At 41.8% G+C, this 27551-nt stretch overlaps 1 protein-coding gene across 3 annotated transcripts in view; it reads left to right on the top strand.

Annotated features, from left to right (window-relative positions):
* Positions 1-24065: 24065 nt before the first annotated feature.
* FBXL7 (F-box and leucine rich repeat protein 7) overlaps positions 24066-27551 on the top strand; it is a 181970-nt gene continuing 178484 nt past the window's right edge. The window contains exon 1 of one of the 3 annotated variants that reach the window (XM_069008316.1): positions 24066-24129. Coding sequence is in view for 1 of the 3 variants with exons in the window: in XM_069008314.1 (XP_068864415.1) it covers positions 27094-27130 (37 nt within the window). In the remaining 2 variants the exon portion in view is untranslated. Of the gene's footprint in view, positions 24130-25301; positions 25368-26595; positions 27131-27551 lie in introns of those variants that run through there. The other 2 variants (XM_069008317.1, XM_069008314.1) reach the window with 2 other exon arrangements.

Below are 27551 nucleotides of genomic sequence, written 5' to 3'. Positions count from 1 at the left end.
TCATTTGCTATTTTGACAGATTATCTATGTTGGAAGAATGATTAGGGAATGGAGGAACTTCCTACATCAGCAACCAGTACAATCCAACACATCCACAGCTAGACAGGGACAACAGTAGGAATGCCAGTTACGCTGCCTCAGGGGAGAGGGAATGTCATTCCAGAGAGAGCAGGGCAGAAGGACATCACCTCATAGCTATTCCAGCAGAAGATCTATACATTTCTGCACACAAAGCCATTTGTAACTTTTAAAATGGAGACTGCCACATACAGTGGGAAGTTAGCTGCTTTTGAGGCAGCAGTCAAAGGGTCAAATTCTTTTCCCTGCTGCTTCAGTGTAGCTCTGTGGCAGTCTGCTGGGCTCCACCAGTGAAACTGAAGAGGAGGATTTGGCTTGCAGCCTGGTTTTAATCTGCACGTATGGTATCAATTTTGGAAGCATTTTCTGGTTGTCCTCACAGTTATAAAAGGGTCGAAAAATATATTTCTCCTCTTTCTCGGTTAAAAAACAGGCTTTTGTTAACTCATTTGTGTTAATTCTCTACCTGAAAAGCTTAATGCTTAGCTTCATCTTCAGTTTTGTCATAGGATTGGCCTGTCTATTAATAAGTACCTCTGCTGTCTATCCTAAGGGAAAGGCTGCTCTGGAGAAACTAGCTTGCCCCACCAGATTCCAGTTCTCTCCTGCACACATAGCTGATGCTGAGTCCATCAGGACATTAATATATGGATCCTCCTTCTGACCATAGGCACTGGAGTCTCCTGCACATCAGTCTTCTTCTGTTTTCTTAACATGTTCGTCCAGTTGTTGTTTGCTCAGAGATGAGGAGTTTTATGGTGTATAGGACATGGCAACAACTATGTACATTTTCAAGTGGCTGCTGAAGAGGGAATGTCTCCTCATGCTCACCAAAATCTTCAGCTCTTTTGATGAGTGCAGGAGCCATCAGCCATGGTTTTTCTGCCATAAGGTTTTTCTGCATATTCCTTGATTTTGGTCCATTCAGTGTTTTATGTCACCCCTTTCTTTGGGATAGACATTACTTTCTCCTGCTTCTGAAAAAACCCAGAATCTCTCCCCCGGGCACAGGACTGCGAGAAGCTGCCTGTCACAAGGACTTCAGTTTTCCCATGTAATTGCAGAAAGTATTAATGTTTTCTTCAGAATCTGAGGAAACTTACATATGAGAGGCAATTAAACCTTTACAGTAACTTTGGCCTCTTTTTTTACTGTTTTCTCATTTAATTCCTAATTTTTCTTTGCTTGCAATTACTTCTTATTTTATGTGTCTTTCTGCCCTCTTTTTGCACTCTCCTCCTTTTTTTACCTCTTTCATCTACCTTGACACTCAGTTAGCAACCAAAATCAAAACTCCCATGTAGCTGTACAGACTTATTACTTCTTGGGTCTTTTAATAGGCCTAAATATCTTCCTTATCATAAATAAGGAATAAATATCATAAGATATTCATGTAAGAGGCAACTGAACAACAGTGGCAGGCTGTGTGTGATAAACAGCTTTAGTTATGCTACTAAGAAATAAAATGACTGCAAAACACAGAAGTTGAGACAACTGAAGCAGGGATATGAGTCAAGGTTGTTGGGTGCAGAGTGGTAAGGACAGCCCTATCATTTTTGAGAGAGTAGATAACACATTTCACCTGGAATTTCTGCTGACAGCTGTCCATGTGTGCCAGTACTATTATTGTAGGTTAACAAATCGTTGGAAGTTCTCATTATTTCCAGCAAATTGGAACTGTAATTGCTTCTAGCAATTTCCCTAGACTCCTTGACCTGTAACATCAGTAATTCATAATGATTAAAATAGGAAGTAGAGCAGCAAGTTCATCACGCTCTCTAGAGCACAGCACTGCTTTGGTACTTTAAACTAAGTACGTAACATCTGTGTTGTGCTGGTTTAGATTTCTCTCTTATGAGAGGCAGATCTCTATCTGCTGAAATAATTGAAAATACCTTCTAACATACTCATCAGGAAAACAAGCTTTAACACCTGCAGATCACTATGGCTGTGTCTGTAATTCAAGAACTGAGAATACCTGTAAGAGGTTCTCTTTTAATAAGATGAAAATTGTTTGCTATCCAAAACTGTTAGCTGATTGTGATCATCATGGCCTTATCTTAATTTGGCTGTTTGGCCTGTTGAAGGTGAGAAATGTCCTGTTTTGGAAATACATTCCCAATATTCAAAGTGACTATGGAAACAACTCAGATTCTTCACTTTTTACCTGCAACATCAGCCCTTTTAATGATAATCAGTCATTCAACTGAAAGATTACAGGTTTCTGAGCCTATCAGATTTGTTCTGGCTATCATACCAAACAGTATGACAGTTCCAGTTCACACAAGTCTTTTGTTTTGTGCAGCAGTTTGATCATGACTCTAAGTATGGACCTGTTTCCATAATTTTCATGCTTAATTTTGGATGGTGGTAGTAATGGCAGGAAATTTTAGCTATTCAGGCCTCTGAACACAAGCATGCCAGACACCTTGTGTGTCTGGGGTTTATCACTGCACCATGAGAGAAGCCCTGGCCATTGTGGGCATTGCAAATTTACATCTGTGTGACTCAATTGACAATGATTCTGAGTAACCCTGGAATAGGTTTATGGCATATCCAGAACCTCAGGCTGTGAAGTACTGCACAGCACACTGCCAGTTTTTAAACACTGTTTTGCTGAGTCTCTGCATTACTCTTGTGTTGCTAGTGGGTTAAACAAGGCTGTTGAAAAGGTTTTTCTGAATTTTAAGGATTTTTATGCAAGGGATATTTTGACAGTATATTTAAATTTTTATCCTGCTAAAAAAAAAAAGAGTTCCAGGGCCAATTAAAAGGTAAAGAAACCCATAGAAAATAAATTTAGGTAATGCCTTCATACATTCAGGACTAGATCAGTCAGGCAATTTGATTATTAGATTGGATTTGTTCAATGGAAATGATATCTCTGTACTGTATGCTTTGACCTCTTTTTCTCTCACCCCATTGAATAGTTTACAAAAAGCCCACAACTGTGCTAAACAAATTCGTTTGCTTGGTTGTACCAAGTTTTTGTTCCAGCAGTGGAATTCATTAAAACAGCATGTTCTGTATATTGCCAGCAGGTCATCAATGCATGCTTGAGTCAGATTCCTGACCTTTACTTTCACTTGCCAAGTCTGCTAGATTGCCTCGTCCTGGGGACTCTTAAAATATATATCATTAATAATATACATTACCCTGTTTTGCTTATAGCTGAAAGTATCTTCACAGGTGTAGTCATTGCTTTTCTCTCATGATTATCAGCTAGTTTATTTTATAGAAGGACAGATGCTTAACTGTAAATAGTTGCTTAACAGTATTAAATAGAAATATTTTTCCCTCACCTAAAGAAAATTTGAATTAAATTTGAAACCTGTTTAGGATTTGAGGTGAGCTTTTTCCTTCAGTGGGATTGTTGGAGATCATCTCAAGCAGCTACTCAACAGTATATATCCCCAGTGAATTTTGTGGACTCGTCATTTTCTAATCTGATGTTCTGGTTGCTTTGTCTAGATGTAACTGAGGTTAAACTTTCCTACAGTGTTACCCCACCAACATCTCTAATAAAACGTGCCCCTACACTCTACTGAAGTTGGAAAATGTTAATCAATCCATAGAGGCCCAGCTCAGCACATCCCTAGCCTCTGTGTTTAAGTTCTGTATTTCACACCCTGTTTTCATTTTGGCATTGACCATAAGCACCTCAGTCCACACAAGTCTTAGTTTCGGGACAGCTCCTACATTAGGGTCACTATCTGTAATCAAGACACTATGCTCCTGCCTCCCTAATTTTGTAGATGTTCTCAGAATGTTCTCAGTGCAGTTGACTTGTATCAGATCTATCTTCCTGGGAGCAAAGAAGGGAAATTTTTTGTTTCCAAGTTGCAAATATTTCGCAGTTGATCAGAGTCAGTGAGGAGACTACATGTCTACGTGTAAAACCTCACCATGTTCTTCTCTTCCCTTTTCACAGGAAAGTGATCCTGTCAAGAGATACACTTCCTTCAGAGGAAGTTGGCACAAGAGCAGTGAGTATATGCAAGGGCTCCATGGTGAAATGCCTAGACCTGTACCAGTGTGCCAACTCCACTCTTATTACAGTCAGCAGGCTTTCACAGCATCAGAGTCTACAGCAACATAAATAGACACCAGACTCCCCTGAATGAAAGTGTGGTATTGATTTTGGTGTGCTCTGTTGCACTCTTATGGATCTTAATGACAGGCTGTAACTTCAAACAGCATGACAAAAACTCACTAAAATAATCTATTTTTCCTTGCTAATTAAGGGCAAAGCAAAACTGAGATCATCACAAACAGTCTCTGATGAGAACTTCTCTTAATGTTCCTTTTGATCTCTAGTGCTGCTGCTCCAAAGTAAAGCATCTAGGTAAAAATAAAATCATATTAGTACAGGATGTTAAGTAGAAACATATCCCTAAGAACGAAGCTATACAGTTTAGGTTCTAGCTTTTTCTGGCATTTGTTATAGCTCAGTGAATGCAGTTCATTTCAATGTGATTTCAAAAGCAGATAAGCAAGTATGTGCGTTACAGGAATCATTCAAAAAAGATGGTTTGAGTTTGAGACCAATCACTTCACAAATGCTTCAAGAGTGCAGAATACCACTTGATAATTTAAACTCTGCCTTAATAAGGATCTATGACATTGGCATTTCTTAGATATACCTTTTTTTTTCTTTTCATGTAAGAGAAACACCGAAAATACAATTAGAATACTCAGATCTATCCATCTTTGAGATCATGCTGTGTTCTTGAGACCTGCAGCAGAATCATAGAATCATAGATTGTTTTGGGTTGGAAGGGACCTGTAAAGGTCATCTAGTCCACCCCCCCTGCAATGAGCAGGGGCATCTTCAACTAGATCAGGTTGTTCAGAGCCCTGTCCAGCTTGGTCTTGAGTGTTTGCAGGGTGATAAAAGTTGAGATGCAGTTCTGCAGTGCTTCTTCACTCTCCTGTTCCTTCTGCTATATGGTGTGTTTCTGTAAGCCCATGAGAGGAGTCAGGCATAGTCTACAGCTTCCATGCATAGATTTCATCATGATTATAGTAACTTTGCTTTGAAAGAAGATTGTGACTGGTGCCTTCCCTTTTCCAATATACTTTTGTTATTTTCCCCTTGCCCAACACAATTTTCCAAATAAATCTTTTCCCTTTCTTTGTGTCAGTCATTATGTAAAACATTGTTCTTCCATCCCCAAGGAGCAATGTTAATCATATACAAGCTTTTCCACACAGCCATATTGTGAAGTGACGAATATGCATGTCAGGGAGTGACAGACAGTGTAACCATTCAGTTACTTGCCTATGCAAGATTATTGGATTTACCTAGATGTGATTAATGGTGCTAGTTACCTTATAAAAGGTAATTGAGGGAGAATCTGGTGTTAGAGTTTTCAAGATCTACAGAAATACAGTCTAAATTAAAGCAATTTCAACTGGAAGTCACTTTCAAATAAAAAAAACATGTAAGAATGTTTATCTGTATGCAGAATTATGTGCTTGTTTCTTTACTGGTCAAGTAATTAGTCCTGCAGGGCTTTGAAATTAAACTAAGGGAACAACTTCATAGAAAATTCAGGGGTACAGTAACGACATATGAGTGCTGGGCTCCACATGTGTGTGGAGCTTCAGAAGAAACCACTCAAACTGACTCCTCGGAATGGCAAATATGGCCACCTGAGCCAAGGAGAGTTGCATGCTCTGCAGTTGGTACAGACTTCTCAATTATCATGTCTGTGCACATGTTCTTGCTGTGCAGGTAAAGACTCTATCAGTCTGCTGGGACTTGTGTTCCTCACATGTTCTTGCTGATGAGTCATCCATATCCCCCAAGCTAATTGTACAGTACAGTACTGTAGTCATGGTGGTCAGATTTCTATTAAAAGTACTGTGTAAAAGAGACAAGAAATGTGAAACAGATGAAAAAGTTGTAAAACAAAGATGAGATATAATGGCTGATCTCATGATAACTTTAGAAACTGTCAGTGCCATACAGTGATGTGTTAGCCTGTGGCTTTAGGAGAAAACATAAAAGCAGGTTTTTCTGCTTTTCACTATTTAGCTAATGAGAACTTGACCAGGGTGTAAGCATTTCATCTTACTGACCTGCTACCTTCACTCATTTTGGAAAAGAGTTGAGACTTGGATATTTTTTGTGATGGCTTTGTAACCCAACACATACATCTAATTTAGCAACCTTCCAGACCATTGCAACCCTCAGGGCAATGTAGCCCCTGATACCCACAGAAGCAGGCTCTGCTCTGTCTTGACTTGGGCTGAGTTTCCTCCTTTGGTCACACTGCATTCCCTCTGCTCCTGTGTCAATATTTTCCGTGCAGCATTCCCTCCAGTGGGCTGGATGACAGTGAAGTTTGGTCAGTCAGTCTCTCCTGAGATCAGCCAGTCTCTCCTTCCTCCTAAGGGTAGGGACAATGGCTGCTTTGCCTAAGAGGGTAAGAAACAGAGTGGTTTCAGCCTCCCTGTCTTCCTCTATGTAGCCGCAGGGCAGAAGGAGGACTCTAAATCTTTCAAGGTTCTGTGAGGGAGCTGTAGGCCTCAAATCTTTCTCTGTATGTGCAAGAAGAGAACATGCAGCTAAAATGTGTGACGGTAAACCCTTTAATTCACAGTGTTAATGCCATTTATTTCTAGCATTATAATTTTCCCTTTCTCCTTTTACCTTATTCTTATCTCTCCCCCTGCAAGCTGTGAACCACACAAGCAACTACTTCAGAATTTTGACTTTGACATATTATTGTGTCACATCTGAAAATGTAGCTTCTCCCAAAATATCATTGCCTTAGTTCCTGTGGCAAAGAGGCTGAAGCATCACTTGGTCAAATAAGCTATTCAAGGTATCTGGGTGCTACTTTGAATGAGCCAAGAGCAGTTATCACAAAATACTCCGCAATGGATTTAATTGTCTTAAAAGTGGCATAGTAGTATCCAAACCAAAAAGATGGGTTGTCAGGAGGGGCATCTTAAAATGGGAGGACTCCTAATCAAAAGATAATAAAATGGTTAACAAAATATGATTTTGAAAGTGTATCACTTTGTGTAGTGGTTTTTCTCAGCTCTCTCTTATCTTGGAATATAAGGCATAACAAGAAATAAGTATCATAAAGCACAGGCCCATCTACAGCCTCAGAAAAAGCAACTAATGTGAAAGAACAGTAACCTCAGCTCTGGGGGTTTTTTGTGTTGTTTAAAGCCCTACATAAATCAAGAGGAGGCCCAAAAAGGGAAGACTGTTTGGTTTCAGGGACTGGTCTTGATTTTCTGCTTGGGATAATCAAGATCAGGAATCCATCTCTAATTAAAGGCAAGCAGAAAATATGCAGGATTTTCACATACATTCTTTTCATACTCATAGTTTAACGTGTTATGTATACAGTATTCTTTTCCGTTAATTCAACTTTCTCAAATTATGTGCAGACAGCTTCAGCAGCAGGGAAAGGTGGGGGTATTTAGGATATCTAGAATTTAACTCTTTCACTTCTACTACAGAAAGACCTGTTTCTTTATCAAAGGTATTCAATAGAACAGTGGTTTCTAGTTTCAACAGAAAACCTGTGTGATTCTGTTGCATGGGGCTTGGGGGGAAATTTTGTTTGTTGTTGATTTTTTTTAATATATTTTGGTGGTGTTTTTTGGGTGTTAGGGTTTTTTGGGGGGGTTGGGGTTTTTTGGGGGGTGGAGTTTTTTTGGGAGAGATTGGGGGTTTTTGTTTGGTTGGTTTTGTGTGTTAGTTCTTATTTTTGGTTCTTTTTTTCTAATTGAGTAGATTATAGCAAAGATACTGGCTTGGCTTCTTTGGAATAAAATACATGCTTTTAGTTTTAGTAGACACAGTACTTTTTTCTTGTCTGCTTCTGTTGTAGCTCTGGTTTGTTTTGCAGTGATTTTCCATGGATATGTCATTCAAGTGAGGGAAATTTAAGCAGGATGTGGATTTTGTCACTTTGATGCTGATGTCGTTTCCCAGATGCAAGTTTTTCATTAAGAAATTAATATTGGTGGATTGGGTATTACAGTAAACCAAACAAGCTCGAGTATGTGGTAGGACCACATCATTTTGTGTGGTGGTGTTCAAGTTCCCCTCTCTCCCCACACACTGGAGTCTGGGGTTGATTTACATACATTCTTAGTTTTCTAACAGCAACACCCCATAAGCTGAACTATTTCTTATGCTTTTGGCTCCCTTTCTGAGATGGATTGCTGATGCTTCCATCATTGAATCAGTATAGCCCAACGATCAATGTCTGATGCCTAGTTTTTAATAGAGGGGAAGATTTCTGATGATATATGTGGTTACATTTAAATCTGTGGCAATAAGATGGATGAAGATTAAAGTTTGCCTGAAATAGGTCTGCCCTGAGATCCTCTTCACCTAACGCTTGGAGCCGACAGTAGCACAATCTGATTTTATCCATGAGACGCATTTTCCCTAATTAAAGGAGCTCTGTGTGTTGAACTAGATGCACCAACACAGCATTCTGCTAGGCCAGTTGTCCAGAGTGGTTTAAATAACAAGCTTTTAATAAAGACAATACTGAGGTAATTTCCAGTCAAGGAAAGGATTTGGTATCTTCAGCAAAACAGTTTTCGCAGGAAAAAAAATTAATAGCCGAATTCCTTGAATGAAAGAGTGAATGCTTTTCTTCCTTAATGTTAGAATAGTAATAGCTGTGCAAGGAATACTGAAACATTCTTTTATAATGACTATTTATTTCTGTAGGCTGTTGGTCTAGTGGTTAGAGGTGTCCTGTAAATCAATTACATTAATGTGGGTATTTCGGGGACATATATTTTTTAAAAAAGTTTATTTAAAATAATAGGAGAAAACATGCACTGCTCACTGGTTAGTCACCAGTCCATCCTTGGTTCTGTCTTTTTCCTTCTCTTCTGTTCCACTGCTTATTCTCTGGACTCCACTGCTTATTCCTCTGAAAAAAAGGCTGTAAGTGGAGAGCAGGCAGCTAGAGCTAAAAGAATTGAAGAAGACATCACTGAAGAGGGAAGTTTAGCTTCATTGAAATGCAAGTGGCCCCTTCTTCCTGCTCTGTTGTCTGCCCAACTTCACTGTATGGATGATTTACCTTTTTGTAAAGCAGGTTCTGTGTTGCCACAGTCATAGCAAAGTAATATTTCATGAGAATGGCATGAGAATGATTTAAAGAGCAACTCAGCCTGCATGGCTGGTGGGTGTCAGCAACTGCCCTTTCAGGGCCAGCCTAAGCTGTGCTTGCACATCAAAAACCTCATGGGTGTTCAGGCTAATGGAGGTGACCAAATATGACACTAGCTTTAGTTTAAAAAATTCTGATTTTATTTGGCTTTTTTAGAGGTGCATTTTATGGCTAGGTTTTATTACTATAGTATTTGTCAATAAGAAATTATATTGGCAAGCATGTACAATTGAGTTTCATAAGGTCTTTTATTTCTTAAATTTAACTCCAGACAAGTTTCTGATTTACATACTTAAAAAAAGAAGTGTCTTTTTTTTCCTTTACTTTTTTTTTGGTAGGTTTTTGCTCTAAGAGGGTTTTTTGAGCTTCCTTAACCATTTCTTCCTTGCTTGTTTCTACCTACTGAACAACTGTCAATAGTTTCCTAGAAACATGGTTGTCCTAGTGCTTTTCCTGTGCTTATTGCTGGATTTGGGAATTTAAACTCAAGATGTGTAAATCTAATGCCACTTACTACGAAGCAGACCAACTTTTCTTCCCAGTCCTGAGTCTCCTACTGCACATTGCTTGGTGTGGCCAATTATCTTCATAACTGAGACCCACATTTGAGTAGCTGAACTCCTCTTGAAATCACAGACTGAGGAGTGTTTCTAAATAAGAAAGAGGTATTTATGTATAAACTGTATATTCCTGAGGGAATGCAAACTGGTTTTTTGAGCACAAGCGCATTGTAGGGATAAGCAATGTCCTGTACAAAGGACCCTCACTGCCTGACCTGCACTTTTCCAAAGTCCAAAAAAGAAAGAGAAGTTTGTGGAATTTATACACCCTGTGGAGTTTGAGTCTGTTGATAAAGTAAAGAGGAAATAAAAGCGAAGTCTGTGCAATTTTGAGTCATCTGCTCACTGACTGTAAATCTGCAACAGTCTACTTATCACTGCCACTGAGGCTACAGCAACTCAAACAGGCAAGAGAATACAGCTGCCTGTGCCTGTACACAGAGCCTGCAGATGGGTCAAAAGCTGAACATAAATCAGCAGTATAGAGCTGCTGCCTAGAAGGCAAAACTCCCAATCCAAGGGAGAAATGGAGGGGTGGCTGTGTGCGAAGGAGCCCCAGCCCTGTGCAGGACAGTCAGTTCTGATAAGGTTTTGACTTGGATATTGTGCCTTGTTCTGGGTGCTGTGCTTAGAGACATTTACAGCTTTGAGAGAGGAAATCTGAGACCACTCATGAGGACGATCAGAGCTCTTAACAGTATTTATCTCAGTGAAGGATGTAATGAAGTGGCTTCTTTCGTCTCAGAGACAGGAAGGAGACTGAGGGAGGAGGTAGGATACAAGTGTTCATATATGTGAGCACTGCATGTCTATGGTGGGTAGAGCAAAATCTGCTCAGGTGCAGCAAGGAAGATTCAAGTTTGATATTAGGGAAAAGGTTCTCATGGCCAGCATACGGGAGTACTGGAGAAATTGTCTTCATCACCAAAAGTCTTGCAACTGGATTAGATCAACATGAGCCCAGGACATCTGACATAATCCCTGCCTTTCCCAAGTGATCTTCTGAGACTCTCACTAAACTTGAGATTTCTGTAGGAAAATGACCTAGGTTTCCTCTTTCCAAACCTTGCAGTGACATATCCTAAAATCAATGGTACCTACTTAAGCACCCAGTCCTACTGTAATTTGTTAAACATGCCAGGTGGCTTTCTTGTGAGAGCTGCTAAATTTTACAAGAACTTCATAAATATCTTACATAATGATATACAGTCTCCAAAGTTTTAGCAACATCTTCAGAAAGGCTTGAAGTGGGGACAGCCATCCTGAATATGAAAAAGTATATATATATCTAGGTGTAGGTGTAGCAAGTCCTAAGATGACTTGTGAGACCAGTCACTTTCCCTCCATCAACTCATCTGAAATGACAAAGCACTTACAGAAAGCTCTTGACTGTTACCCCTGATTATTTATATTCCCATGCCCTTTTCTAACTGTTTGAATTCAGACTTTTTCTTTTATTTTTGAAGGCAAGAGAGCACACATACTTCAAATTAATAATGATGCAATAATAAAGCTCAGTTGCACTATTTTGATGAACAGGGGGTGTGAGTGTGCAGGGTTAGGAATCCTGGGGTATTTGGGGCACTGTTTTACTAAACTGCAGGGGCCTCACTGCAGGCCGATAACTCACAGTGCCAGGTCAGTGGTGAGATATCTTCTTTAAGTGTTAGCCAGAATTTGTTGGCAAGCAGCAGGGAAGTGGATAGAGGCCTCAAAGGTCAGATGTTGTTCCAAGTTTGTCACAAGTATGCATTAGGGAACAGCGGTGTGGGGGTGGACAGGGCTGAGATGCAAGATTTAAGCAGTAGACTGGTGCCTGACTCCACCATCATTGCAGATGGGATCTGGATAAAAGAACACAAAACTACAATGCTGGTTTTCTTCAGACTTTTTAAATAATGAAATAACTCTAGGGCTGCCTGTTATATCAATGTTAATACAGCTCTATCCAGTACAGAAAACATGATCACAGACTTCAGTCGTTTTGAGGCCTGCCTCCTGAATGTCACACAGATTCCTGATGCAGTTGCAAGCAGTACAGATTTTAAGTGCCTATCAAGAAGGGCATAGATTCTCTAAATGCTCTACAGAATCAGACCATCTGTGTTTCGCAGTACACTTTCTCTCCAGCAGCAAGGATAACTGTAGTTGCTATTTAATAAGATTATGCAACCTTAGTCATTTTCCCTGGTCCATTCCCATTGGATTGCACTGGATCCACAGTTGGATGAGGAATGTTACAGGGTGCGTTCCCTTTCTGTTTACGCACCTACTGTCCATAAATTTGCATGATCCTTTCTGAATCTGACAATGCTGTCTGTCTCCACAATCTCCTATGTCAGCAAGTTCCACAAAGATGGCATGAGGTATAGCATGATTTTATATCAGAGGGAATCCCGAGCCTGCTTTTCTGATTTTCTTTCTAGAGAGTTTTGGTTCCTGCACCATGATCACTTAAAAAAAAGCTTTGAAGCATGTGGGGCTGTGGATGGAATTTTCTTGTGCATACCTGTAGACTTTTGGCTGTCTTCCTGTGGGACTGCATGGACTTAAAAGCATCCTTATAGCCTTTTATCCACTTTCTTCCATGTGATATATCCTTAAGGTGGTGACTATATTTCACCATGTGGTAATAGAACTAGTTCAAGTATTAAGTAAAATTGATACACTCTCATCTTCAGTTGTCTGAGGTTTAGTATTTAAGCAACAAGTGTTACATGTGCCTATAGCTAATTCAGGTCAGGATCACATCCTTCTGCAGAAAGATGTGTGGTGTAGGATTAGCTATATAATAGGGAAGAAACTACAATGAGTACTCCTGGTACTTCTGTACTTTTCCAAGAGGAAGTATTTGTTCCAGTGTTCACAATAGGGGTTGAGGATTATTCGCCATATAGGCATACCCTTCGTCTCTCACCTATGGGTGAAACCAGTTCTGTGGAGATCCTGCTTCTACCACTGCCCTGAGTGTCCACAGTCGGTGTGCAGGAGAACCTGGTGTTGAGGCAGCCACTGGCATTTCCTGTGGCTCTCACAGATTCTCCTTTGAAAAGGATTTGATCATGCAGGAGTTTCTGCTGATGAAAGATCCATATGGTCCAAGGCTTCCAGAGTTTTTCAGGTGGCTCTTGAGTGTCCACAGGATGTCTTTATATGCAAAATGTTAAGTCTGTCTTTCTTCTCCTGCAGTGCCTATTGCTATGCAAAGGGGTCTGGACAGGCTGGATCAATGGACCAAGGACAATTGAGGTTCAACAAGGTGAAGTGATGGGTCCTGCACTTGGGTAGCTGGAAAGCTGCCCATTGGAACAGGCTCTGGGGGTGCTGGTCAACACTTGGCTGAACATGATCCAATGTGTGCCCAGGTGGCCAAGACGGCCAGTGGCATCCTGGCCTGTATCAGCAATAGTGTGGCCAGCAGGACCAGGGCAGTGACCGTCCCCCTGTATTTGGCACTGGTGACAGCACACCTTTAGTCCTGTGTCCAGTTCTGGGCCCCTCAATTCAGGAAGGTCATTGAGGTGCTGGAGCATGTCCAGAGAAGGGCAACAGAGCTCGTGAAGGGTTTGGCACACCTGTCCAGTGAGGAGCAGCTGAGGAAGCTGGGAATGTTTAGCCTGGAGAAAAGGAGGCTTGGGGGGGACTTTATCACTCTCTACAACTCCCTGAAAGTATGGTGGAGTGGGGCAAGCATTGGTCTCTTCTCTCAGGTAACAAGTGACAGGACAAGATGAAACGGCCTCGAGTTGTGCCCGGAGAGATTTAGATTGGAGAGTAGAAAAACTTCTTCACAGAAAGAGTTGTCCAGCATCTGAACAGGCTGCCTAGTGGAGTCATCATCCCTGGAGATATTTAAGAGGCATGCAGATGTGGTGCTTGTGAATGTGGTTTAGTGGTGGACTTCAAAGTGCTGGGTTAACAGCTGGACTCGATGATCTTAGAAGTCTTTTCCAACTTAAATGATTCTATGACACAGAAATGCACTCTGCAGCTCTTCAGCCACATCAAATTTTGTGGCATGGGACTAAAAGAAAAACAAAAATCCTTTGACCTTGCTAATTGAACAAATAGAATTTTCTGTGGCTGACAATATTGCATCATCTTCATGTCATTTTTACAGGACTTTTCTGACTGTAACCACACAGTAAACTATGGCCAGAGGTGCATTTTCAAAGCTCAGATCTGAAGTTTCTAAGTAATTACTTTCCTATATTTGAGACTAGTGATGGTAACTTACCATGTATTACTGCAGCCAGAAAAGAAATTAAATCTAGATAGAAATAGGGAAGCCCCTCAACCCCTCAAATTTGTGTATTTTCTGCAATAGCTTCTTTTTGACTAATCTGAATAGGTTCATACCTGGACAACTGGGGTCAGGGAATCAGGCTATTCTTTTTTTTTCCTTTTTTTTTTTATTCTTGCCAACCATTGACAACCCTTCAACAGCTTCCAAGAAGGAAAAAAAATACAGTGTTTAAAATGTTAATTTAAAAAATATATATCCCTGATCTTTCTGTATGGATTTATCTTTTTCCCCCATGAAGGAGAATCTCTCAAAAGCCTGTAGGATAACAGCAGCTGAGATGGAACATCTTAATTCCTTCAGATGCAGTATCATACATCTGGGGCAATTTTTAAAGTATTTGTTTAAATTTTGAAAGATAGGTGGATGGGTAAGTATTCAGAAACACACATCTCTTTAAGCAGATTTAGAACAAATCTAAAAGGAGTGGTTGCTATATAACATGCAGTTATACTTATGCCTATGCAAGAAAATATTTCATTTAGCCTTTTATTGATAATTGCTGAAGGCCAAAATAGTAAAATCTTGATTTGCTGCACTTCAGAAAACAACCTTCTCCTTTCAGATGCCTCTGGCAGAAGAGCACAGTTAGTGAAGCAGACCACTGCTGGGTTGAAAATGCTGCCAATGCAGATGACAGCAGCTCTTTGTCTCCATGGAAATGCTTCATAGCTTGAGCCATGCCTTGCCCCTTCAGACATGCTCGGTACAGTTCCCCCTGTCCTCCACTTTCTTCTCACAACCCTTCCTAAAATGCCTTCCCTGCAAAAGGGAGCGATCCTATCTATGTTCAATATAAACTTATAGCTCCACCTATTTCCCTTTTTCTTTTACTTCATTTCAGGTTTTCAATATCTTTTAAGCATAACATGCAACAGTGCAGAACTGGCAATTCTTCCTACACATCTTTAAAAGTTCAGATTTAAAAGTAAACTTAGTGCTTTCTTTTGTCCATATTCCTACTGCACAAGTCCATAAAAGATGAAGTAAGCTATAGTTGTTGGTGTCTTGAATTTTTTTAATAAGATCATGTCAGGGTATTCCTTCTCCACTTCTCAAAGCCTTCAAACTTACTAGGAGTGTCAGAGAAAAGAAGGAAGTGTGTAATACCAGTTGGATTGCATATTCACGGGTTCATTGTTCTTCTATTGATTTCTATTCTCATTTTTACTTGCTCTCCCTAGCTTCTTGCTGAAATAGCAGAAACATCTGCCTCTTTTCCTTCATGGACGAGAATCATTTATGAGTCCCAGATTTACCAACAGTATCAGTTACTTCCAGCTAACCTCACTCCTGGTTTTCTTAATTACTTTCCATCTGCTTTTCCCTCAGTCATCTTGGTTAGGGGAAAAATGTTGACAATCAACTGACTTAAGTTAGTTATTTATTAAATCAATACATGAATTGTTGGTGGGGTTTTTTTTTTTTTTTTTTTTTTTTTTTTTTTTTTTTTTTTTAGAAAGAATTATCTTTGAATTGAACATAGTTGAAAAACAAAATGCAACAATTCCAGGACCTGATGACAGAGGGGGAAGTGGTTTGACTTTTCTTTAGCTTTTGTATTTTTCTTATTCTAAACTGACTGGTAGTCTTAGCCACTTTTTAAGCTGAAAGAAGCACAATTTGGATTTGATAGTTGTACACTCAGCTCAAGGAAAAAGTAGAACTCCAGAAGTTTCTGTTAGAAGAAGCTACTGTGGGCAGGCAAGGATAGTCCTACTAGGGTTTGGGGGTTTTGCTTTTGTATTTTGTTTTTTACTTTTGTTTTGGTGAAGTGAACATTTATATTCTTCTTTTCCCATGACTTTTCCCTCTTTTGGCTATGTTGCTCCCTTGGACTCCTACTGGGAAAGCAGCATTGAACTTGCAGCGCTGAAAAGATGATTAATGATAGGCAAAACTGTATACAACATGCACTTTATTTGGGGGGGAGGAGCGTGCAGTGAAATCCTGCATTGGAGAATTGTAGGCAAATGGTGTGTGAAATTGTTGACAAATTGCTCTCATTAAACTCACTAAATGAGTGCTTTCATGAGAACATTGGCTTGATATCACCATGTATAATGTAACTTCTACTTGAAATTGTGTGTGCTGCTATTCTTATCTTTTAAACCCTTGTAACAGCTTTAATGTCCTGATAAAGCCAACCATTGTAGCTGTCTTCACTGTTCAGTACATGGGATGTGAAGGGAAATTGCTGAGGGTGACTTCCATAAGTGGTTTTGAATTATTCATTAATTTATTATTACCATTTTGAACCCGGTCACCAGAGTTCATAAGTGCCAAGAAATGGATTTAGAAATGCTTTAAGTTCCTCAGACTCTTTAACTTGATCCCTGTCAATGAAAGGAGCAGCAAAAGGACAAAAGTCACAAAAGCATCTGTTTTAGGAAATGCAACTCTGTGTTCTGTTTAGACTTATTAATGGTTGAAAGCTTCCAGAAAAATTAAGTCTTAAAGATAATGGTGTTTGTTGATCCAGGACATTTACCAGCATTTCAGTAAGGTCAGTGTGTACTAGACACTTGCCTTACCAAGTTGAATTCTGGCCATCAGCTTAAATATGCCTGGTTGGGCAAGGAATGATGTGTGAAGCCATCACAGGGAGAACTACACAGACTACTGAGACCTTCAGAGAGGAAGGTCAGGCCATGGCCTAGTGCCCAGGCTTGTACCACACACAGCATGTGCTTGTTACCAGGCTTTAGTGCAGTAAAAGGTAAAGTATCTATGCAAAAAGCTACCACTGTTAGCTGTTTACATTTAATTAAGCAGTTGCTTTAGCTGCTTCAAAGGCCTGGGAGATAACAGCCAATCCATATTGAAAGATGATCCATGTGATGAAATGTTGAAAAATCTCTGTCCTAAACCAAACCAAACTTATACCATGCAGAAAATGACATAAGTATAGATATAAAGCTGCCTTTGTGTTGAAGACTGATGGTAATTTTGAAGAGGAATCATAGTACAGATATATTGTTAACTACTGATCTACTTGGCGTAAAACCAGATGTAGCTGATCCTTCTTAGACCGTACCACGAGAAGGGCTGCCCAGTTTCCCACATTCAGGGAAACTTCAGATGAGCTCCATCCCTTTGCAAAACTGTTTCCCTGAATATGGTATCTCTCTGATGTAAAAATCTAGAATCTAAAATCTATTCTGTGACTATGATATGCTGAAGCTAAAACTTAGGTGGTAGGTTGCACTCTGCATTGTCATCAGGTGTTCCTCTGAGCAAAGTTTTGGGATAATGAAATGGGTGGACTCCTCCTGGAGCCATTGGGGAGGGGGAGGTTGTGTGGTGAAGAGTCCCATAATATGGAAGTATCAATGAAAGTCAGATTGAAAAAGTAATGCTTCAGCTCTTGGCTCACTTTGTAGTAAGACCGCTATTATATTTCTCTTAACTGCAAAGGACATTCACAAGAGATTTAATATGTATGAGCAAAAATCTTTAGAACAGTAGATATGAATGTTAAAAAGGAAGCAATGGTACCTTGTTTCCCAGAAGCAATCCACTGGTTTAATTGAGCCAGAAATTAACCTGCTAAATGATGTCTCATAAAATTTCTGGAAATATTAAACACATGCTAATTGTGCTGGCTTTACATGTGGATACTCTCTTTACAGTAAATTCCCGAATTAGTCATAGGCACATGTGTCCTGGTTCTGGCTAAGTAAGGGTCAATTTTTCCTGGAAGTAGCCAGGAAGGGCATGGCCAGGATGCTGAGGTCATTCTACAGCACCTCACATCATGTTCAGGAGGTGTAGTGGGGAAGGGGTCCCTCCTGGTCGTGTAGAGGGAGGTGAGTTGTGGGGGTAGCATTGTGTTCCTCGTGGTGAGCTCTCGTGTGGGAATCACTCTCCTCTTGTACACTCTGTTATTAGTACTGCTGCTGTTATTGCTCCTTTCGTATCTCATTGCTGTTTCCAGTAAATTGTTCTTATCTCAGCCCATGATCTTTACCTTTTGTGTCTCCAGTTCTCCTCTCCAGCCCTCTGCAGGGAGGGAGAGGAGAGAGTGAGCAAGCAGTGCATGGTTTGGAGCCTTTCATTGGGAATACTACATTGGGGAATACTATTCCTAAACCAAGACAATACGGGACAAGGCAAGGTGTGTGTGTGTCGGGGGAGGGGATGAAAACTGGAGGGAACCTTTTCCCTCAACATGCTGCACTGCATGATAGAATGACTCCGCTGGGACATTTGCCATCCACTGGGGCATTTGCCATAGGCAGAGAATCTTGGTCTCTTATGTGAAAAACCTCCTAGCAGAGCATATAAACAAGACTGTCCTGTTGTGAGGGGAAGTACACATGCTCTTCATGGGCTGATACTTGAACTGTTCTTTTGCATCCAGACAGCTGCCATCGGTGTCCTCTGCAGGTTCATGGCTGATGTTCACACCTTATCTTTGTTTCAACATGTAAATGCTGATGTTTACATAAACACGCACTTTTCCTTTCTGTGGCACAGTATTCCAGCCTGCAGCACTGAAAGAGCTTCTTGTGCATGCTTCTTCACGCACCCATTTTTCTCAGCATATCACACTACTGTTTACAAACCAAGTTCTGGTTCTTGGTTAAGAGTGCAGGATGTGGTGACAGTGGTATTAGTGTTACTGACAACGGGGTCACCATTTGCTGGCTTTGCCTTTGGGAGAAGGCATACACAGCTTGCTCTCAGTGCGTGCAAGCTGCCTCAGAAGAAACCTAGTTTACTCCATCTGGGAGTTGAGTGACCCAGTGACTGGGCAAGATATGATTCTGCCAGGCCTATGAGGAGATCTAGGGTCAGCAAAGTGACATTTTTTCCCCTCACTAAACCTTGTACAGAGCTGTCTGTGAATTCTTCACTGAAAACTGAAGAAGTCAGTCTAAGCTTGGAAGGAAATCCAGGCTGGCTGTGCAGGGAGTGACACCACCAATGGAAAATAGGACACTTTAGCTGCAGGCTGGACAACTCAGGTGTGATGTCTGAGAAAGTTCTGAAACACAACAAAACCGTCTGATTGAAACTTGGTGAAACTCCCTTTAACGTGGCTAAATTTTGCTGCCTCTCCTTACGAAAAGAAGAAAGAACTGGGAGGGAGTTCATCAGGGCTGAACAATTCAAGAGCCACTGTGAATTTTATTAGAATGTTTTGCATTAACATCAGTCTGAGGCAGAAGAATGGAACTGGCAGCAGAGACCAGAAGAAAGTTGGTTCAGGGAATACTCACGAAGACTGAGTGTAGAAGGAAGTTAGTGGAGATAAGTGCTGAGGGGAAAAATTTTGTGGAAATGCAAGAGTGTGCTTTGGAGGTAAGACAGTAGAGGCAGGAAGAAGGGAGGGAAGGCCAAAGGGTGAAAGCAAGCTTTTTTGAGTGAGGTGTCTGGCATACATGGGACAGAAGAAGCTGAGACTACAACTAGCCAGATGGGAAGAAAGGATGTGAAATGAGGCTTTGGTGTGGATGTGGTGGGGCACTGTTTGTGAGGGTGGTGGTCAAAGCAGAAGGAACTGTGCTTATGGAGGTGCAATGGTCAGAAGAAGCTTGGTCTAATGGAGCATCCTTTGTCCAGCACCCTGTGATCCTGCAACACCTGCTGCTTCTTGAGAAGATACACATCACTCATAACAAAGCTTTGTCTTTCCCCAGTTTTGATTCCTGCAGGCTGTTTCTAGACAGGGGTTTCCAGAGTTTGTCCACATCCCTGTGTAGGGAGTGCCCACAGTGTGAAGGTCTACTATGAACAACCTGGGCACAACCCTCAGCCTGCTCTGTTTGTCACTGGAAGGAAGGCCACAACATATTTCCGAGAAGCATAGACACAACCATGGTGCTTGGAAAGTCTTATGTTTCCATCAGTACTTCTCTTAGTCCAACTAACAGCCCCCTGTTTAGCAGAGTTCAGGCTTCCAACCCTGAAAATCCTTGCAACAGATGTCAATGTGATGAGGCAATGTATCTTAAGTTCATTCTTTGCTCAATTTTTGGAGATTGCACTAGCCAACACTGTTTTTTAAATCAAATGAAAAACCTCTATGTTAAAATTGCAAGGTCAGACATAAGCTGTGAAATGCCAGAATTAATTTTGCTTCCACAGTCCCACTATGTCTCATTGTGCCTATGCATTAAAATGCCACAATTTGCATAATTGCAAACTGCTTCTGGGACTGAAGTGGTTTTGCAGTGTTGTCTGAAGGCCTCAGGTTTGTCTGTTGTGGAAGGTGTACTCGGGACAAGGTAGGGGAATTCAGGATGGTGGTTCTGGACCTATACACAGTCTTCATTCCTGTGTTTTCTAACACTTGAGACTTAGGAGCTTGGCTTTTCAAACTCACTATTCTTTTCAACAGATTTTACATGTAATGTAAAACATGTTTCAACACAGTCTGAACTTTATTTATTGCTTTTGTTGTTGGAAGAAGGGAAAAATCAGATCCTAGTGAGGATTTTCTCCTGTAAAACTGAAAAAAAAATCAGCAAAAATGTCTTAAAATCTCAGGTTGGTTGAAAACTTTTAAAAATTTGAATTAGTTGAAGTTCCAAAAGAAGTTTAAAATAAAACTGGATCTTTATTTGATAGAATTGCCTGTACTTCATCTGGTCTGTGATCCCATCAGACAAACCTATCAGAACATAAACTCATCCAAAATGTCCTAGAACTTGAACATGACCTCAACTGAGTGCATTTCAACCAGACCTATTGAAGTCATTGTGGGACCAGAGCTTTTGCTTGGCTGGAGCAGCCTGACCTCATGCAAGTGGATGCTAAGAGAGTTCTCAGCCAGGAGAACAGGCTTTACTTAAAGCTGCCCCTTAAAATACAATCCGAGCTATGCTTAGATCCTGCAGCTTTTTAGCCATGTAGATCAAGCCACTCATAATGATACTGAGGCTACTAATGAGAAAATGGCACATACTCTGAGGTCACAGGGCAATGAGGCCCTAACTTTTATCTATAAAGATGAAGATAATCTAGACTTTTTCTTTCTTTAGGAGGTACATAGAATTAATGGATCATTTTCTAGTTAATGAAACAATATGCTTTTGATAATGGTTTTAAGTTGCCAGCAACATATTAGTCAAATTTCTTTTGGATTCTTTTTCCCTTTACAATGCCCAAAAGCAGTCAACACAGATATTATCATGAAGCATTCACAAAATATATGCAGCCCTATGAACATGGTGATGTAAAAGTAGACTTAATTAGAAAAATACCACTTGGCTTCTGCTGTCATTAAAAGGATACAAAAATTTTTTAACATTTTATTTAAATTCAAATTGTGAAATAAAATGCTTAAAATGTTGAAGGAAAGGAAAGGAAAGGAAAGGAAAGGAAAGGAAAGGAAAGGAAAGGAAAGGAAAGGAAAGGAAAGGAAAGGAAAGGAAAGGAAAGGAAAGGAAAGGAAAGGAAAGGAAAGGAAAGGAAAGGAAAGGAAAGGAAAGGAAAGGAAAGGAAAGGAAAGGAAAGGAAAGGAAAGGAAAGGAAAGGAAAGGAAAGGAAAGGAAAGGAAAGGAAAGGAAAGGAAAGGAAAGGAAAGGAAAGGAAAGGAAAGGAAAGGAAAGGAAAGGAAAGGAAAGGAAAGGAAAGGAAAGGAAAGGAAAGGAAAGGAAAGGAAAGGTTCTTTCACCAAATAGGAAACTAATCCTAGATTTGCTGCTGGAATTTTAAGACCTGAAATACAAATGGCTTCTAAATTGAACTTTGACATAAGGCTACTTTGAAGTAGCTGGAGGTTTTTGATATTTGTTTATTCTTTCTTTCAAAGAGGAAAACTTGGACTAAGACTGAAGGAAAAAACCTTACCAAAACAACTGTGGCAAAAATTTCAAAGCCAAATTATTTAGTCCTGGAATTGCTGTGATGATACCTTATGGAAACATTTCTGCTGCTTTCAATTTTTTAAATTTTATTTTTTTAATCCAGAACCCTTTGTTTGGCTTCTTCTTCTAAAATCGTTGTGGTTTTGTTCATGAAATAGAAAAATGGTGCATCATGAGACATGTAATGTACCACAGAGGGAGGCCCGTAATGAATAAAGATGTAATACAAACATTGCCGGAAATAACTGTAGCAACACATCCAAATAGAAATATTTTGGCCCATAGCTTTCTTATTTTTCCTCAGTTCTAGTAATTTCTAAGTTCCTCTTGCTGGGACAGGATACAAGTCTAAGAAAAATGCACTGATGTCTCCTTATGAAGAAGGAAAGCGTAGGAAGGCACATCTCATATGGAACAACAAATCTTTCTGTCTTGCAAAACCAGCATTTGATAGTACTCCATCTCCTTCCCTCTGAAGTGGGTGTGTACTGCTTGTATTAAGAGGCAAAACCACCAAAAGTTGTTCTTGTCCTTACAGAAAGCACTGCGTTGCCTTTGGATCATTGAAAAGATGGCAGAACTGATGCGCTTTCAGATTCTTTGAACCATTTTGAAGGTGGGAGTGTCTTAAAGGGTTATTGTAAACAGCTTCACATAGGAGTTACAGGATATGGTTCAGACAGCTTAATTCAGTCACAGCCAAGAGACTCTTACCAGTCCTTTGTACTTATATATAAATATACTATGTAGTTCAAACTGGAAAATCACAATGTATAAGGTATGGACCAACTAGATTGCAAGGAGAAAAAAAAAAAGGAAAAAAACCCTACTACAGAACTTTGCCAAGAATGAGTGAAACATCTCTGAAATTGTTGAAAGAAAATATCTTCTAAGTCTCATGTGCAGGCACCATAAGGTTACTAAGTCCCAAACCATATGTCTGAACATAATAGGCCTCCCAGGGTCCCACAGTGAATCCCACAATGAGCCGAGGGTTTGGTAAATACGGAAGGGCTATAAGATGACTCAGTCCTAGCTGGAACTTGTAGGCCCTCTTCGAACTAGCATCTCCTAACTTCTCTACTCATGTTGATGTTTTTGGGCTTATGAAGCTCCAAGTTTGAGTGTCCTAATGCCTTTCATGAAACAGTTACCCGTTGTCAGAAATATCATCTGTGATGAATACATTTCTGGCAACGTTTTTATGTCTTTATTAACAAAATGAGTTTGGTGCTTTTTTTTGTCCCTGTGTTTGTCCCTGTGTTCTCTACCTCGTTCTCCTGTAGAAAGAGTGTAACACAATGTGCAGCAGCAATATTCAGTCCTTCATCAGAAAGCTGTATTCAAATTTCCTAGACCAAGACCTTCTTTCCTCTCTAGACTTTTTCTCCCGTGTGTTTTTTGTTTGTTTGCTTGTGTGTTTTGTTTAGTTTCTTGGTTTTTTTTGTTATTGGTTTGGTTTTTTTTTAATTGGTTTTGTTTTTCTTTCCTTTTGGTTCTGGTCATGGTGGAATATTCCTGGGAATTATGTCATAAACTTGACAGAATGGTAACATGTCTGTCTAATGTCTTTATTCTTTACAGTGCTCCCTAAACAGTTGAATTTCCTGTCTCACAAAGCACCAGCCTATGCTGGTTTTGATAAGCAAAATTACCCCTTGGCAAAGGGAGTAATTTCAGTTGTGGTGCATCAGATGTTGAATTTGGAGGGAAACTGCTATATTCTCTCTCAAGGAGACTTTTTTTTTCCTGAATGATCTAAAATTATTTGCATACAGCTATGTACTTGGGTCTGTGAGGTGATGTTTCCAGCCAGTCTGAGAAATTTTTTCTCTTACATTTCAAAAAGTTTGTACAGCTTTCTAGGAGTTAGGAGTGGGATCATTTGCCTTCCTAGTCCTATGACCCATGCAGGAAAACTTTCAGGTGGTTGACTGCCACGGGATGCAGAGCACACGGTGTGACACAAGGAGCTGAGAGGTTGCCTCAGGAGTTGTTTCCAGTGGGTCCTCCCATTGCTGTATTTCAGGCTAGAATTAAGCACAGCTGTGCTGCACATGGAGCAAGGACACGTCTTGTTTCCAGCCTGCATGTGCTCTCCCACAGCTGGGGACTAACACTGCCCTGCGGTACTGGCAGGGAGGATGGTGTGGCTGGGTGTGCTGGCCCACAGCCGAGTTGGGTGGGAGGGCTGAGTGACAAAGGTAGGCTGCTGTGCTGTAGAGAGCTCTATATTTTTTCTTTACCATCCTACTCTGCCTAGGCGAGTTCCTAGCAAGTGTTTGGGGTGTGTTTTTCAAACTTGCACAAGCCACACAGCAGGAAAAGAAGCGCTTGGTTGTATGTGTTTGTTGGTAGTCTGTGGGCCCATATGTGAGCAGATATTGACCTTGCCCCACGACCATTTACTGTCTTACAGAAGGCAGATTGCTCCCCCATTCCCCTGCCCTACCCCTGAACAGGTAACACTCAAAAAGAAAGTAGAGGATGTTAAAAGCAGACACTTGTGTCAAGGCCTACCTGCTTTGGCACAGTACTAAGTTTGTTTAATATCAGTGCTTAGAAATTAACCTTTGATTACAGAAACCTATATTTTTAGACTGATTAGTATTTTGTTTCAAAGGACCTAGGCTGGTCATTTGATGAGTCTGATCCCAGAAGGCACTGTTTTCTTAGAACTTCACTTACTTTTGAGAATTGAAGGGTGTGTGTAGCATTGTATTGTAGTATTTAGTATTGAATCATAACCAAAACTTTTTTACAAGGAGAAAGTTAATGATGGGTATCCAATGGGATTAGAGCCTCATAAACATTGCCTGATTACTTGTCAGTCATCTGTGGTGCTGGTACCTCTTTCAGCTTCTGGTAATTAGCCCATCTGTTAATGAAAATACACTTTTTTTTTTTTTTAATTAACCCCCTCATCCCCAAATCTTCAGGTTTTAGACACCTTTTCTGTAGCTATGTCAGTGTTGATACTTATGCCTCTGCCATTTCATATGCCGCTTGTATAAGCTGACAAAGACACAGTTAGCTCAGAATTATTTGTACATGCAGTAATTGTCTTGTGGGTGTTGTGACATGTTTAGGAAGACAGGCTTTTTCATACATAGGATCACAGTGTGGTGCAGGGAAAACTGCTCAACCCATGGTTTTAATCAAATCAGAGTTAAAGTGGTTTTGTCTTTTTAACAAGGACATGTTGACCTGGCTGACGGTCAGTATGAGCAATACAACACATAAACACCAATCATAGATACTTGCAAAATATTAGTAAAGAGCTTTGAAACTAATCCTAAAAAGTCCTAGTCTCAAACACGTATTGCTTGGGGCAGCCCGCTCCCCAGGCTGTGTGGGCTGCAAGCTGACAGCCCTCTTCTGGAAGTGTGGGTTCCCCTGCTCCCACACACATCCTGCAGGTTCCTGTGTAACCACATTTCAGGTATGGTAACATGTACTGTGCTGCTCCCTGTGCTAACATAGGTGCCACAAGACCCCCTGCACACCTGGGGTGGGGATCCCTGCTTGTTACACCCTGCCCTGCCACCAGACAGGGAGCTAGCGCCATCAGGCCAAGGCAGAGAGATACCAGCACCAAACCAGGACTGCCTGCTCCAGTGTCTCTCTCCACCTATCACAAACTTTCATCCTTCTTTTTCACTTTTAAATCTGGTTCTTTCCCAGATAGCCTTTGATAACACCCGATTACCACTTAATCTGGGTAACAGTTTCATGGAGCAAATTTAATTGATGTTTTTACCTAGCCCATTGGGGCTAGGTATCCTCTTGGGACTGGCAGTTTTTGTATTAACCCAGTCACATGCAGTTTATCCTCACTCCCATTTGACAGCATCTCTTGTTATCCAGCCCCTTTTGCCAGGCAGAGGTGGTGTGGGCTCTCATGCAGTAGTGAAATTGAAATCCTTGCTTCCCAAAGCTGTTGTTTGCATGGGCTTACCCCATTAACGACCTCCACTATCCCAGTGGTCCCAGTGGTCTTGAGAGTCTGTCTTTCAGGATGAAAGAAGCAGAAACTGTTTTTTAAGAAAGCTGAATTAAATAGAAACATCTCATCCCAAGGGATGAGATATATCCCTATAGGATACCTGAAGAACTAATTTGGGGGATGTTCAACATTTGGATATTTTTTCTTGGATGTGGTGGTAAAGGCCGGGAGTGATTCACTGGAATTGAGTGACTGTGGGAATACCATTTGCAAGGAGAAAACAGCTCGAACTCCGCAGTAGCTTCCTCCTACACACGGTGACTTTCTGTCAGCCCCTGCGAGTTGCACGGGGTCGGGGGTGCCGCGAAGATGCAGAGCGCAGAGCGCCTGCCCTGCCCGTCGGAAGGACACCCGGGCAGGGCCGCCCTGGGCGGGTCTCCGCGAGCAGCCCCCGCACCATCCCCGCCGGGCGCTCCCGGGCCGCTCTGTTGGGACAGCGGGGGACGCAGGGGGCAGCGGCCGCAGGAGCCCCGTGCCGGGCGCTGTGTCTTTAAGGGCCGGGGCCGGCTCCGGGCTCCATCCTCCCTCCATCCCCATCCCCTCCCTCCCCCGGCCCGTCGGCGTTGGGCGCCGGGAGGAGGCGCCTGCCGCTAACAAAAGTCTGCGGCGGAGGCTCCCTTTCCTCCCGTCCCGGGCAACAAGTGGCTGGCGGCGGCCTCCCGGGGGAGGCGGCAGCAGCGGCAGGGCTGCGAGGAGGAGGAGGAGGGGGAAGGCGGAGCGGCGCTGAAGCATCGGAGGAGCCGAGCGCCCGCCGCGGGGCGGTGGAGCCAGCGCCCGGAGGCCGTCCTGCCCGTCCTGCTTGTGGATTATAACTGGAGCCGCCTTCCTTGCCCTGACAGCCCGGCTGGAAACCGGGGCAGGCAGGGCCCACCGATACATCGCGGTTTTGATTCTTTCACTTTTAAAGTTTTTTTTCTTCTTCGTTTTTTGTTTTTGATTTTTTGTGTGTGTGTGAGGTGGGGAAGGGAGGGTGTCGGCCACCCGAGAAGAAGCGGAGGAGGTTGTAAGGCTGCTTTGGACATGTCGCCGTGAAAACTTCTGGGGGCTGTTCCCCCGCCACTGCCCCAGGGCTGCTCCCCGTCAGCCGCGGCCGCCCGGCGCCCCGCGGTAGAGATGCTGAGCGGCGGCGTGGGAAAGCGGCGACGAGCATGAAGGCGGCAGGATGGGCGCGAACAATGGCAAGCAGTACGGCAGCGAGGGTGAGCTGGGGGGGGCACAGGAGCGGTGCTGGAACATGGGACATGGAACAGCGGCGGGGTCGTCCTGGCCGGGGAGGGGGTGACCGGGCGAGGGGCGCCGCGGCGGGGTCCTCCTCTCCCCAGCCGGGACGACCCCCGCCCGGATCCGCGACACAATCCTTGGGCTCCCGCTGCGCCCCTTAAAAACACCCTTAATGTTCAATAATTTTTTTCACTCGATGGGAGTTTAAGTGCTGTCTCAGCTCATGATGCCGCGGCAGCGATGAGGCTTGCTATTCGAAGGCAGCTCGGGAGTTATGGCAGGGGAAACTTTGCTAAAAAACTTGTAGAGCGCTCTTTGTAATCCTTTTCTGCTCGTCTTTATATCCCAGGATCCTTATATTATGCAGTATGGTATATGACTGCTTCCTGTCTGAACAGA

This window comes from Aphelocoma coerulescens, chromosome 2 (assembly GCF_041296385.1).
Source record: "Aphelocoma coerulescens isolate FSJ_1873_10779 chromosome 2, UR_Acoe_1.0, whole genome shotgun sequence".
Classification (NCBI taxonomy): domain Eukaryota; kingdom Metazoa; phylum Chordata; class Aves; order Passeriformes; family Corvidae; genus Aphelocoma; species Aphelocoma coerulescens.
This window is presented reverse-complemented; position numbering and strand designations above follow the sequence as displayed.